Source organism: Chiloscyllium punctatum, chromosome 15 (genome assembly GCF_047496795.1).
Source record: "Chiloscyllium punctatum isolate Juve2018m chromosome 15, sChiPun1.3, whole genome shotgun sequence".
NCBI classification, from domain to species: domain Eukaryota; kingdom Metazoa; phylum Chordata; class Chondrichthyes; order Orectolobiformes; family Hemiscylliidae; genus Chiloscyllium; species Chiloscyllium punctatum.
The window spans coordinates 25,414,740-25,429,526 of NC_092753.1; the positions used below are offsets into that span (position 1 = coordinate 25,414,740).

Sequence of the window (14,787 nt, forward strand, 5' to 3'; positions counted from 1 at the left end):
GGCTGGCCCTTTGGCCCAAACTGGTCAATGCCAACCAAAATATCCATCCACGCTAATCTCATTTCCCTGCACTTGGCCAATATCCTTCTAATCCTTTCTTGTTCTTGTATTTGTCCAAATGCTTTTTAAATGTTGTTAAAGTACCTGAAGTAAACACTTCCACTGGCAGCTCATTCCACGTGCGTACCACCCTCTGTTAAAAAAAGTTGCCCCTCTGATTCCATTTTATTCTTTCCCCTCTAACCTTAAACTGATGCCCTCTAGTCCTCAATTCCAACCCTGGGAAAACGACTGAGTCCATTCAGCCTATCCATGCCTCTCATGATCTTACACATCTCGAACTTCTATACTCAATGCCCTGACTGATAGAAACCAGTGTGCCGAAAGCCTTCTCCACTGCCCTGCCTACCTGTAACTCCACTTTCAGTGTACTGTACACCTGAACTCCAAAGTTCCTCTGTTCCACTACACTCCTTAAGGCCATACCATTCACGATGAAACTCCTACCTTGATTTGACTTTCCAAAACACAAGACCTCACACTTGTCTATATTAAACTCATTTGCCATTTCTTGGCCCACTTCCTCGGCTGATCAAGGTCCTGCTGCAATTTCTGACGGGTTTCCTCACTGTCCACGACACTGCCTGTTTTAGTGCCATCTGCAAGCTTACTAATTATGGCTTATACATTCTCATCCAAATCATTGATACAGATAACAAACAGTAATGGGGCCAGCACCGACCCCTGAGGCACTCCACTAGTCACAGGTCTCCACTCCGACAAGCATCCTTCCACTATTACCCTCTGCTTCCTACCATCAAGTCAATTGTGTATCTAATTTGCCAGCTTCCCCTGGATTCCATGTGGTCTAACATTCCAGAGCAGCCTACCATGTGGAGCCTTATCAAAGGCCTTCCTGAAATCCGTATAGACTATGCCTACCGCTCTGCCCTCGTCAACCTTCCTGGTCACTTCATCAAAGAACTCTAACAAAGACTCACAAATCCATGCTGACTATGCCTAATCAAACCTTGTCTTTCTAAATGAATGCATATCTTATCCCTCAGAATCTTCTCAAGTAACTTACCTACCACAGATGTTAAGCTTACTGGTCTATAGTTCCCAGGCTTTTCTTTGGAGTTCTTCTTGAAAAAGGGCACAACATTCACTATGCTCCACTCTTCCAGGCCCTCTCACCTGTGGTTAATGATGATGCAATAATATCAGCCAGGGCCCCCACAATTTCTTCTCTTGCCTGTTTCAGTGTTCTCGGATATATCTGGTCAGAACCAGGAGATTTATCCACCTTCATACATTCTAATATATCCAACACCTCTTCTACTGTGGTATGGACTGTCCCTAAGATATCACCACTAACTTGCCCAAGTCCCCGGGTCTTCATGTCTTTCTCCATGGTGTCACAAAGCTGGTTCTTTTTTTCTAAAAGCTGTTGCTTTTCTCAAGGATACTTTGTCCTTGTTGTTTTCAGAGTGGTGATAAACCATTCAGGCTCTGAATTGACTGGTTTGGTACAGAGATGAAAGGCCTATTTATTTATATGTAAACAGACGAGACTTTAGGCCGAAGCTCATGTTTTAGAAGTGACCTGTATAATGAAAGGGGAGCTGTCAGTCCTAGAAACTGAAGGTTTGGTTGAGTCAGTTCAGCAGAGAACTGTGTGGAAACAGGCTGCTAAACTCTCTCCCCTGCTGCCCTTCTAACTTTGACCTGTAAGCCTTTGTTTAATTTTTGCCATGTGTAAGGAGTTTGCTTATTGGGATTGTTGTGCATATTCGGAACAGCATAGTTAAGTCTAGTTTGGATAGTCTGAGTTCTGTAGGTGTTCTTTATGTTTCATTCCATAATTTTGTGAATAAATTTTTCATCTGTTTTAAAACCAGGTAGTCAACCCAGCTAACTTACTCTGGGTAATTCTCACTGGACACTTCCAGAAATAAATTGCAAAATTATAGTCTGGGCAGGCTGCTTTAAAATGTTTTGACTGGTCTGGCCTAGTCCATAAAATTGGTAAACACAGAGGAGAAATATTTATTGAGAACTACGCCTATCCCCTGCGATTCTATACATACATGCCCAATTTGGTCAATGAGGGGTTCTATTATCTCTCTAGTTATTCTTTTTCCTTTAATATACTTAAAGTGCCCCTTTGGATTCACTCAAATCTTCTCAGTCAAGGCTATATTGTGCACCCTTTTTATCCTCCTGATTTCCTTCTTCAGTAAACTCCTGTGTTCCCTGTATACATCCAGGGATTCCCTTGCTCCTAAATGCCTGTACCTCAGCCACACCTTTTTTTTTCAGGTCAAAGCCTCAATATATCTTACTTGTTAAATTCATGGACCTTTGCTGTCACTGGAAAGGACTGCATTTACTTCCCATTTTTAAATGCCCCTGGTGAAAGTGGCATTGAGCTAGCTTCTTAACCCACTGTAGCTGGTGTAGTGTAGGTTTTGGAGGGAGTTCCATGAATTTTATCCAGCAATAGTGATGGAACAGTGACATTGTTCCAAATCAGGTTAGAGTGTGCGGCTTCAAAGGGAACTCCAATACATCTTTTCCCCATATATCTGCTGTCCTTGTACTACTGGGAGGTGGAGGTTGCTGGTTTGGAGGGTACTGTCAGGTGCTGCTCACTTGTTGGACCATACACACTTCAAATACACACTTCAAATACACACTTCACCAGTGGTGAAGTGAACGAAAGCTGAAAGTGGTTGTGATTGATTCATTGATTTGCATCAAACAAACTGCTTTGTCATGGATGGCGTCAAGCTTCTTGAGTGTTTTTTGAAACTGCATTCATTCAGAAAAATGCAGAACAATTCCATCACATTCCTGACAATGTGCCTTGTTGAAACAGGATAAGTTTTGAGGTGTCAAGAAGTGAGCTATTTGTAGCGACTGGAACAAGGTCAGCCAGGTAGGTCTCATAGAATAGGAGTTCTCTGATTGGAGCTGTTAATAGAGTCCAATCTGGGAACTGTGACTGATAGAAAAAACCAGGAGTGTCAAGGGTTTTGTTCACCCTAGGAGCGGACTCTGGGGCAAGCTTGGTCAGTGTCATGTACCAAGTACACGTAAATAAAGGGGAATGTGGGAACGAGTTACCAGCCTTCGTGGAGTTACATTATCATTTGCTGCACAATTCCCGGTCTCTGTCCTGCTCTTGCAGACACAGCATTTTCATTGCTGATCCAGTTAAGTTTCTGGTCAATAGTAACCTTGAGGATGTTGATTGTGTGGGATTCAGTGATAGCTCGATCATTAAATACCAAATAAAGATGGTTTGATTCTCTGTCACTGGATATGGTCAGTGCCCAATACTTGAGTGGCACAAATGGTGCTTGCCATTTATCAGCTCAAGCCCGAAAGTGTCCAAGTCTTGCTACAAATAGCCAGGAATGGTTTCAGTATCTGAGGAAGAGCTAATTTGACAAAACACTGTCCAATCATCAGCAAATAATTGCCACAACTCTTCTTACGACAAAAACACTTTTAATATGTTACTAACATGGATGATGATAAATGTAGCATAAACTCCAATTTGTGAATGATACTGAAACAGGATGCAGGGCCAAAAAGTCAATGAACGCGGCTTGGATCTCTTGGCTAACAGGTCCAAGGGGGAGCAACTAAGATGGATACATAACGATATAATAATGTCAACAAGGAAAGCCTTGAAAAGCTAACATGTTCTGAAAGTAATTTTTCCCATTAGCTCATGCAGTTAAAGACAGGAGAGGTATAAATCTATCACAAGTACGGACTGTGATGGAATACTCTCCACTTGCCTGGAAAAGTGAAGCTTGACACCATCCAGGAGAAAACAGCTTGTTTTGTTGGCACAATATCTCCAAATATCCATTCCCTTCATCACTGATGCTCAGTAGCCACTGTGTGTACTATTTACGAGAAGCACGACAGAGATTCACTAAATATTGTTAGCATCTTCCAAACCCAAGACCACTTCCACCAAGAAGGACAATGGAAACAGATAGTGGGAATACCACCACCTGCCAGTTCCCAGACAAGCTACTCACCATCCTAACTTGGAAAAATATTGCTATTAGTTCAGAATTGCTGAGTCAAAATCCTGGAATCCTTTCCCTAAGGACCTTCAATACATGGACTGATGCAGTTTGAGAAGGCAGCTCACCCCATCTTCTTAAGGCTAATTCGGGATAGGAAATAAATGCTGATCTAACCAACGACACACACATCCTATGCGTGAACTGAAAAGTAAGTGTTGCAAACGTTGCACAAAGCATGATTAAAGTGCGAAGCAATGAGATTAAAAAGGGAAAGGGTTTGACAAATTAAATTAACTGTCAATCTAACAAGCAATGAGTTATATGGAAAACAATACTTAACATGATACCACCATAGCCTGACGTTTGGGATGAGATGCAATCACCTTTTTGTGCTAGTTTACTTTTCAGTTTATCCCCACTCCACTGGCTAGCAGCACTGAGAAAGACTCAAAGGTCCATGTCTCGTGCTGTCAATAAACAGTTCCTTGCAGCAACATGTGGAAACTAGACACCTCATTGCTCAAGATCAAACATTCAGAGGATCTTAGAGGAGATTTGACTCCTAGACCTGGGTGTACAGGCCTACTGGTATGCGGACACAGCCTGGCAGTAATGAAACAAACTTACAGTTGTGGGCAAATATTTTCACTGCCTTATAGATACTTCAGGAGAAGTGAAGATGTAAACCCTGACTAATAATTTAGTGTAGAGCCAAAAGGTAGACCAACATCTAAATATGCCAATTTCTGGGCAACTCCTACAACGCAGTTGAGTCTGAACAACTGTTTTAAATCCTTTTGGACTCAACTGCAGATACTGATGGAGGAATCTCTGAAATTGGGTGGTTCAGAAATGATGCCCAGGCTTGTACCCTGGAGAAGATAAGATGGGAATCTGCAAGTACAATTGACAAGCCCAACTTGATTGCTGTACAGTGTGAGTCCTATAAGCTGACTCTGACAATGGGAGGCATAATCACAGCCCACAGGTCAGCCACCATCTACTTCAAGTTGGGGAGTTCCCAATAGTAGATTGCTGACCCATGATAGCCCACGCACTCCAGTGGGTGCGGAGAGCTTTGAGACTCTGCTCAACAACTGGATTGTATCCATTGCACCAGACGAACAAAAGAAGATGCCAACTCCTTAACTGGTACACTGGAACATCAGAACAACGTACAAGGGAATAACCAACAATGAATTATTAGCCCATAACATGTGCAAGACAGCGTATGTTTGACATGGAACTCGATGGGCTTTGCATAATTTCCTCACAAGAGACAAGGCTTGTTGAGAGCAGATCACTGAAGAAATAAAATTACACATGCATCTGGCAGGGGAGAAATGCAGAGGAAATATATGAGCAAGGTGTAGTTTTCATAATGAGAACATTTTTACTCTCAATGATACAACCCCTTCCACAATGGCTCATCTCCCTCAAATAGACAATGAATATCAATTCTCCAATAGTATGATCCACTACAGTCGAGAAAGGCCAAAACTATGAGGAGATTGACACAACAATCACCAGAATTCTTGCAACAAAACACTTTCATTTGGGAATTTCAATGCATGAGCAGTTCCATAGACAATGAGGGGGTAGGTCTCCTGCCTCAGACATCATGGCCTGGGATTACTAATAACAATAATTGACAAACCATTTGAGCTTTTCTGCTAGGGCAGCTTTATATAACAAATACCTTCTCTCAGACCAAAAGATTGGCATAAAGTGTCCTGGAGACATCCAAGATGGTTCCAGCTAAATGTGATTATCACCTGACTTTCTGATCAACATTCACAAGACATGCAGTTACCATACCAGTGACCGTGATAAAGATCACTCCCTAGTATGAAATATTGTTCTCAGATAAAAACCAATAGTCCTCAACCAATAGTCCTTATGCCCCACAGACTGCAAAGGCAAAATGAACATAATTTTGAGAAACCACTGATACTTGCCACATGTGACACTCTGGAAGCAAGAGTGAAATAATGCTGACTGGTTTAGATTCCATCACAATAATGTGAACCTCTTCATTAAAACCAAGCAGGACCTTCTCAGGATTTATCAGAGATCTGAGACAGAAGACTTTGAATGCATTAAAAGCTACTCAAAGTATACTCCAACACACTGCTGGGCCTCATGACAATGATTAGTGATTACTACTTTGTAAGAATAATGAGATGTTCTTTGACACAGTGAATGCTAGGGATGTATATGGAAGAATCAAAAAGCCAACAGGTCTATCAGCAAACAAACAGCTGCATTTAAAACAAAGGCGAGATGTCATCACTGATCATAATAAAAGTTGAAAAGATAGATGGAACACTAGTGTAAGCTCTACTCTGTGGAGGACAATGTCAATGAGAAAGTTCTAGACACCATAGAAAGCCCACCTGTTGTGGTACAGTTGAATGTCATATCAAACCAACAAACTTAGCAAAGTTTGTCACAGGCAAATCTCCAGGTGGTGCAATAGTTCCTTAATTTAGCAACATTCCTGCAGCATTTGCACAAATATCAGTCTCTTATGGAGGGAAAGGCCAGTGCACCAAGATAAGTTTCATAGAGAGATTGTGAAGTGAGCAGAAACAAAAAGCTCAGCTGCCTGTCAACAATCTAGTGAATCATCCTTCAAATGCAGCACACACGCTATCTTCATATGCAGCACACACACCTAACACTGCCACAGCAGAGTGAGGTCCTGTGCCACATGAGATGACCACCATGCTGCAAACTATCACCTTACGAGGTCAGAAGTCACACGACACCAGTTAAGGTCCAACAGATTTATTTGAAATCACATGCTTTTGGCAGTCTGCTCCTGCATCAGGTGAAACCACATCATGGTGTTTTATGAGGTGGAAGCCAGCCATTGCATGGTTGGGAAAAAAGTGGGAAATGCTAAGTAAATTTGCAGTCAATTATTATATGTTAATATCCAAGTGAAACATTTATAGAAAGTGTCTGCCAGCCTGGATTCAGAAGTGACCAACTCACAAAATCCCAAAATATAGCCGAAATGCAATCATTTTCTCAGAGATTAGGAACCATTTTCATGTTTACATGTCAGCTTCTTACCTGCTTGTGCAGATTTAATTTATCAATCTCAGATAAAACCCATCCAACACTTCCATCTCCTCCACAAACCAGAATACGGAAATTGTCAAATTTTTGAAACAACCGTAAACTGAAAAGAAAAAAAAAGAACACAACTAATCAAAGCACAACAGCAGAAAATGTTGGAAACACTCAGCAGGTCAAGCAGTGCCTGGGGAAAGAGAAACAGTTAATGCAAGTTAAAGTTTCAGGTCAATGATAAAAGATCATCTGAAAAAAAAACCCAATAAGCGGTGCCAGGCTTTATGACGAATTACTGTGTTTTGATTTTATTTCTGATTGTAAGTTACATAGCATTCTAATGAAGAAAAGACAATTCTACTATTCTGAAGCAGAGATTCAAATAAAACCTGGTCAATGTGAAGTCAATGTTTTCAAGATTCCATGTTGCTCTAAGATTACAGTGTCTTAAGAAAGAACTTGCTGTTATCAATTGTTGCCGATTGTGAAACACTTATTCCTAAACAAATCACAGAACCCCTCTGTGTATAAATCACTAGTAGGTGCAATAATTGCAGCCACTCAGCATGTGCAGAAATAACTCAAAACAGGGCAACACTGAAATTCTTTGTTGAAATCTCTATTCAATAACATGCTGCTGATTTCACAAGTCAGTGATCTTGACAGAAATGGATTTTCACCTGCAAAAAGATATCTGATCTTTCTCCTCTCATACATTACAAATACCGGTTTTCTGGTTCAAGAGGTATTCTTGTAAACTGTCCTGATGTGTGCAAAGTCAAAAAATTGTAATTAACTTGCAGCAGTACTCAAGTTCCATGCCACCTTTTGCAAATTTCTGCCCTCTTAGCAGACACTAGATTAGAGATGAATGAGCCATGTTCTTAATAGCTTTATAGCAGACATAATATTCCTTGGGAAATGAGACAGATAGGTATGTATTGAACAAGTTCACTATCAGTTCACTTGCAATTACTTTCATCCTTACCCAAGATGAGGTCCTCCATTCATAAGATCAAAGACCTGAGCCGGGTTTAATAACTGTTTGAACCTTCGGAGGAACTTTACTCCTTGATTGTCTCCGCTCTTAGAGTTGACAAAGACTAAAAGTGGGCTGGCGCAAGATGGTGGACAGCTGGCTTTCCAGAAACCTGTACAGAGAACAGTCAGCACATCAGGCTCAATTTGTCCTCTAACGATCCTCAGGTAGACATAACAATATGAAACAGGAACATCAAAAACAGTTCTGTACATTTGGATAAGCTCTCTATGACATGAGCAAAAGTAATTTCAGTTCCTATCCACTTATTCACCATATTGGCCAATTTATGGACAGTGTGGAACAGAAACATTTATTCAGCATATCATCATTTTACAATAATTAATCACTTATTAAAATGCTTTCCAACCAAAGTAGGATTAAGAAGTGCAGACACTCTTGATATATACAATTGCAGCAGTCAATTTGTTTAAAGCAAGGTTCATCAATGAATGAACAAGATAAATGACAGGTCAATCTGTATGTGATAGTCTTGGCTGAGGAAGTATATTCCCCATGGCACTGAAGGCCAGGGGATTGTATGTCTCCTTTGGAGGTATCCCATTAAAACAGGATACCTGGGTCAGCTGAAAGCTAGTTCCTCAAGCTGACGTTCCCTCAGGACTGCACTGCAGCACTGCTGTACTGTTGTGGGACTGTCAAAAAATGATAGCGTTTGGAGTTATTTGATTTTCGAGTTAAGTAAATTTGCAGGATAAAGGCAGTGTTAAATGTGGATCACAAATTGATGAGGTCTGTCCAGGTAGTTACAGCAATGGAGAGTTGTTAAAAAAATCTCAATGAACGCTCACAATTTAGGGATTATAATATAACTACAGAATTAGAAACAGCAATAACTTGTATTTTATAAAATACTTTAATTCTATAAAATGACTCAAGGCACTTCCAGCAATGTTACCAAACAAATGTAACACCGACATTAGGAAAGATATCCAAAAGCTTGGTCAAAGATTGAATCTTAAGGAGTTTATTAAAGAGAAACTGAGAAGTTCAGGGATGGAATTCCAGAGCTTAGCCTCTGACAGATAAGGACACAGCCATTAAAACTAAAGCAATTAAAGTTTGCAATATGCAACAAATAGAATTAGAGAAGGGTAGGTATTTCAAGAAGACTAAGGAAGGCTCAGAGCTAGGGAGGTGTAAAACATGGAGGGATTTGAAAAAAAGAGAATATTACAATTAAGGCACTGCTCATCTGAGAAACAGTGTAAATCAGCAAACACAGGGAATGCAGGATTAAATTATGTGTTGGAATACTGGTGGCAGAGCTTTGGATGAGCTAATATTAATGGAGGATACACCAATTCCGGTCAAGGACGGGTCCACTTTTCTCACACAATATTGTGGTTCTTAGTTTCTTACATATGTATGTGAATCTTGTTGTGGGACATTCCCTGCAAGCCAGGAGTATTACTCAGTGTCGCAGAGTGGTCACCTTTAGTATAACATTTTGATCCTTTCTACCTAATCCAGTCAGTCTGCCTTCTTTCTCCAGACAGAATCGCACCCTTGGGCAGCCTTCTTAACTATGCCCTTCCCACCCCAACCTTCCTCCCTTAATCATCCTCCACGACCTCTGCAACTTAGATATTGGCAATCATGATGTGGAAAAGATGAACACTCTCCTCAATGAGGTCAAAGCAGTGGTAATTTACAGTAAAGTCCAGTACCTTATTTCATGTTCACCACTTACAGGCAGCCATGAATCTGACAGCATGTACTACACACTTGCAGAGAATTTAATTGCGAAAGGAAGCTTAATTGCAGTGAACTGGCCTTTTAAGGAACATGCACGGCATGAAAACACATGCACAAGGACTTCTTGACCCTTGTCAGTGAACTCGAGTGCAAAAACAAATCATCCAGCAGTTGGAATTCTAATCTCTGATCTCTCACCTAATTAACATTGAAGGAATATCTAAGACAAACTGGGATCCATATTGAGTCAGATACTAAGATGTGCTGAAGGGAAGATTGAAATTGCAATTTCCTGAGTCAAGACAAATAAGTTCCCAAACCTGAGCCAACTCAGACCCTATTTGTGCCCAGTCATCACCACTGTAATTAACTAAAGACCTTTTTTAATAGCTTCGTGCTAACAAGCACAATTAAAGCTTAAACATGCCATACACATAAGCTTCACTACAGAAATATAAGCTCTTCAGTTATATTAATTTCAGCATGTACAAAATGGGCTGGACTTTCATCTTGGGTTCAGGAAACACAAGTCAAGACAGTTTCTGAATTTAACGACCCATTTCTTTCATCTCCTCCCATGCTCAGTATACTTTTGTCCGAGAGACACATGGAGGAAAGGTTCAGGTCTGGCACCGCCAATACTGTGGGACAATACATATAAACTTCCTCTCGGCTGGCCACTGGTAATCCCAACATCAGAGGACTTATTCATGCTGCTGCAACCCAAACCTCTTCCCACTAGGAAAAGGGACAAGGAGGAACTTGCATAGTGCGACATGGGAAATGGGGAGGTATTGGAGACTCTGACAAGCTTAGAAATGGACAAATCCCCTGACCTAGATGAGTTGCATCCCAGGCTGCTGTGGGAGATGAGGCAGGAAATTGCAGGGGCTCTGAAAAAATTATAAGCTATAAGGAACATTTCACAATTGATAAAATACTTAGAAAATGTAGTTACGATTATAACATGGAGACAGTGGTCGTCAATTTTTATATAGCAAGTTCCCACAACACCCATCTGAAGTGCCTTGGAGTGCTTTATCTTGTTAAACATATAGACACTTAAATTAGGAGCCGGAGCAGGCCATTCAGTCTGTTTACACTTGGTCTGCCATTTGAAAGCATCATGGTTGATCTGATTGTGGCCTCAACTCCCCTTTCCTTACTATGCCTGAGACCCATGGAATCCATTGTCAGTCAAGAATCTTTCTAATTCAGACTGAGCCATTCAATGATATCACCCTCACTGCTATCTGAGAAAGAAAATGCTAAAGATCAGCCACCCTCTGAGAGAAAATAGTCCTTCATACCTACATTTCAAATGGGACACCCTTTATTTTTAATCTGTGTTCCCTCATTCTAATTCCTCCGATGAGAGGAAACATTATTTCAGCAACCACCCTGTCAAGCTCCCTCAGGATTGTGTATATTGCAATAAGTCCACCTTTCATTCTTCTGACCTCGAAGAACTATATAATTGTAACTTGCTCTTGATTGACCAGATCTATTCTTAGTAATAGAATATTAGAAAACAGGTATTAGTCATGTCATATAATAGCATTTGAGATTGTAACAATACAATGTTTCAACTGAAACACAGCAATGCAGCACTTTTTCAAAATAGTACTGAAATGTCAGCCTCATGTTGAGATGTCTGGAATAGAACTTGAGTCAACAATCTCTGACTTAGGAGAGAGACATAACATCCAGGAACAAATGACAACCAGAGAATTAATTTAAAATTATTAGCCTTATATATTGAAGGAGTGAGCCCTGGTGATCTGGGTGCATGAGTTCAAAAGCAAGCATGGAAAGTTGAATTCTGGTAACTTCTGTGTTTGCAACAAAAGGTTCTGACTATCATCGTTGTTGTGACAGTTCATTCACTACTCTGACTGCAGCAAGAGAACTGCTGTCCCTGTGAGTGAAATCCATTTGGGACTTTAAGATGACAGACCTGGCTCACTATAAACTTCATTCAGATCTGTAATTGCTGTGACAATGGCATTCGAATTTACCATGCAAGTCAGTGAGATCAGAAGAACATGTCTTCCTGATTGAACACATTGGGTAGGATGTCCCTGTGCCGAGAAAGACTGGATCATGGAATTGGAAAATTGGAGGCGTTGGGACAGGGAATTTGAACTTTCCCTTTCAAAAAAAGCCCCACACAAACTTCCCATTCGTCATAGAATGCAGAAAGGTCCCTCAGCCTATTGAGTCTGGACCGACGATACCTACAACTAAAGGCACGCTAATCCCAATTTCCTGCACTTATACCATATCCTTGAATGTTATGATATTTGAAGTACTCATCCAAATATTTTTTAAAGGTTTTAAGTCTTCTTGCCTCCGCAGCCTTGCCAGACAGTGCATTCCAGATTACTGCCACCCTCTGAGCAAAAATGTTTTTTCTCAAATCCCTCTGAATATCCTGCTCCTTGCCATAAAACTAAGCCTGCCTGTGATTGATCCCTCAACCAAGTGGAACAGTTGCTCCCTACTCACTCTGTCCATACCCCTCACAATCTTATATACCTCAATGGTGTTCCCCTTCAGTATTCTCTGCTCTAAAGAAAAGCCACCGTAAAAATGCAACTCCTTAAATATTGTTGCTATCATCTAATTTTGGTTGACATTACTGGAAAGGCTTTATAACAAGGTGAAATTCCTGGAGGAAAGGGGCAACACTCAGTACTCAGCATCATTCAACAAAGATCACAAGCTCTAAACTGGCCAATGCAAAACCAAGAAAGGAATGCCTTTAAGCAAAGTTAATCAAGGCCCAATGCATTTTAAAGAGGAAACAGCCGGCAAATCCCCAAACCAATGTCATCATACCATTCGATTTGCAAAGCTTCACTTTGTGTTGTTTCTTGTTGTTTAATTCAGGCTGAAAATTGCATGAGGGTTACTGAGGGAAATGAGGCGCTCAGGCCAGAAAGTGGGGCACAGCCAACCAGTGCAATATTTTACTGTGCACGTACACTGACAGCACAATGCCTAGTCACTTTGAAAGGATGATTCAACACCAACAAATTTTACTGATGATCGGGAGTAGATTAATGGGACAGTATTTGGCCAGGTCGGACTTGTCCTGTTTTTTGTGTACAGGACATGTCTGGGTAATGTTCCACATCATTGGGTAGATGCTACCATTGTAATTATACTGGCAGAGCTTGGCTAAGGGAATGGCAAGTTCTAGAACCCAATGCTGGGGACTACTGGAAGAGGTCGAGATGGATCATGCACTCTGCACTTCTGGCTGAGGATTGTTATGAATGCTTCTGCCTTATATTTTACACTGATGTGTTGGGCTCTTCCATCATTAAGAACAGGGATATTTGTGGAGTCTCCTCCTCCAGTCAGTTGTTTAATTGTGGAACAGCAAAATTAATAATTTCTATATCATATAGAATTCTTAATTATATGCTTCAAAGGAGCATAAACACTCCTACTAAATTTTCTGAACCAGAAGAGGAGGTATTAGGGCAGATGAAAACAAAAGGTAACAAGGAGATTTTAATAACCACCTTAAAAAGGAGTGAAATACCAACCCTGCCCTCAACTCCATTCACCATCATTCTTACCAGAGTTATCTGAGACATGGCTATTTCATCAAACTCTGTGGAGTCTCCCATGTTCCACCCTCCATCAACCAGAAGTAAATGGGAACTCTGTTCCCATCTGATAACTCACACTCAGTCATATTCATATGTCACTCACGTTATTATTAATCTACAGCAGCTTGGAGTTGAAATCCCTCTATGGGACCTGCCCCTCCCTATCTCAGTAATCCACTCAAACCCAACAATGTCCCAAGATATCTGCACTCCCCAACTATGACCTCTGTCACATTCTGGACTTCCATTGGTGACTGTGTCTTCAGCTGCTCTGGATTTCTCTCCTGTTCCTTCTTTAAGACACTCCTTAGAATGCATTTCTTTTGAAAGGCTGTTGGTAAAGAGCAAAGTCCTGAAGTAACTGGAAATCTGAAATGCTGCAAATGCATAGCAGTTCAGGCATTGTCTGTGAAAAGAAACAGTTAACACTTCGGAGAAATGACCTTTCATCAGAACACAGCTTTTGCTCTCTTTGGTTTCAAATGTTCTTTGATAAGGCTCCTGTCAAGAATGCTTTTATTATATTAAGGGCATTCTTAAGATACACATTTTTTCTGTTGAAAGGTCAAGGGAGGGAATTCTAGTGTCTAGTTGGCTGGTATAGACACAACTATTGGTACAGCAGTGAAGAACAGCAGTAGCATGAGGTTAATGGGAGGAATGCAGAGACCTCAGTGGGGTTATTGGACTGAAGAATGAGAGTATTAAAACTCGGCAATGCATTTTCTCAGGAGAAAGTGGGGGTCAAACAGTGTGGTGCTGGAACAGCACAGCTGGTCAGGCAGCATCCGAGGAGCAGGAGAGTTGACATTTCGAGCATAAGCTCTTCATCAGGAACGTGGGGGAGGTCCAAGGGGGTTGAAAGATAAATGGGAGGGGGGTGGGGCTGGAGGGGACAGGGAGGGTAGTGATAGGGTTTTTTTCAGTAGAATCACAGGAACAACCTGGTTATCATCTGGCATGGTCTATCGCTAAAGGATAAATTTACTTAGAAACACAGAAAATAGGAGTGGTTGGCCATTCAAGTGTGTTCCACCATTCAATATGATCATGGATGATCATCCAACACAGTCCCCTGTTCTTGCTTTCTCCTCATAGCCTTAGAACACATTTGCCCTAAGAGCTATTTATAAAATTCCTTGAAAATATTCAATGTTTTGGCCTCACTGACTTTCTGCAGCAGAGAATTCCACAGGCTCACCAGTCTCTGGCTGAAGGAGTTTCCCCTCATCTCAGACCCAAGATGCTTTCCTTAGACTATAACTCCTGATCC

At 41.0% G+C, this 14,787-nt stretch overlaps 1 protein-coding gene across 7 annotated transcripts in view; it reads right to left on the reverse strand.

Moving 5' to 3' along the window:
- Window positions 1-14,787, reverse strand: part of dgkh (diacylglycerol kinase, eta) — a 569,987-nt gene that overhangs the window by 158,877 nt on the left and 396,323 nt on the right. For all 7 annotated transcript variants that reach the window (XR_011962527.1, XM_072584802.1, XM_072584800.1 and 4 more), the window contains 2 exons: window positions 8,122-8,284; window positions 7,134-7,242 (listed from right to left, as the gene is read on the reverse strand). Coding sequence is in view for 6 of the 7 variants with exons in the window: in XM_072584802.1 (XP_072440903.1) it covers window positions 7,134-7,242; window positions 8,122-8,284 (272 nt within the window). In the remaining variant the exon portion in view is untranslated. The remainder of the gene's footprint in view (window positions 1-7,133; window positions 7,243-8,121; window positions 8,285-14,787) is intronic.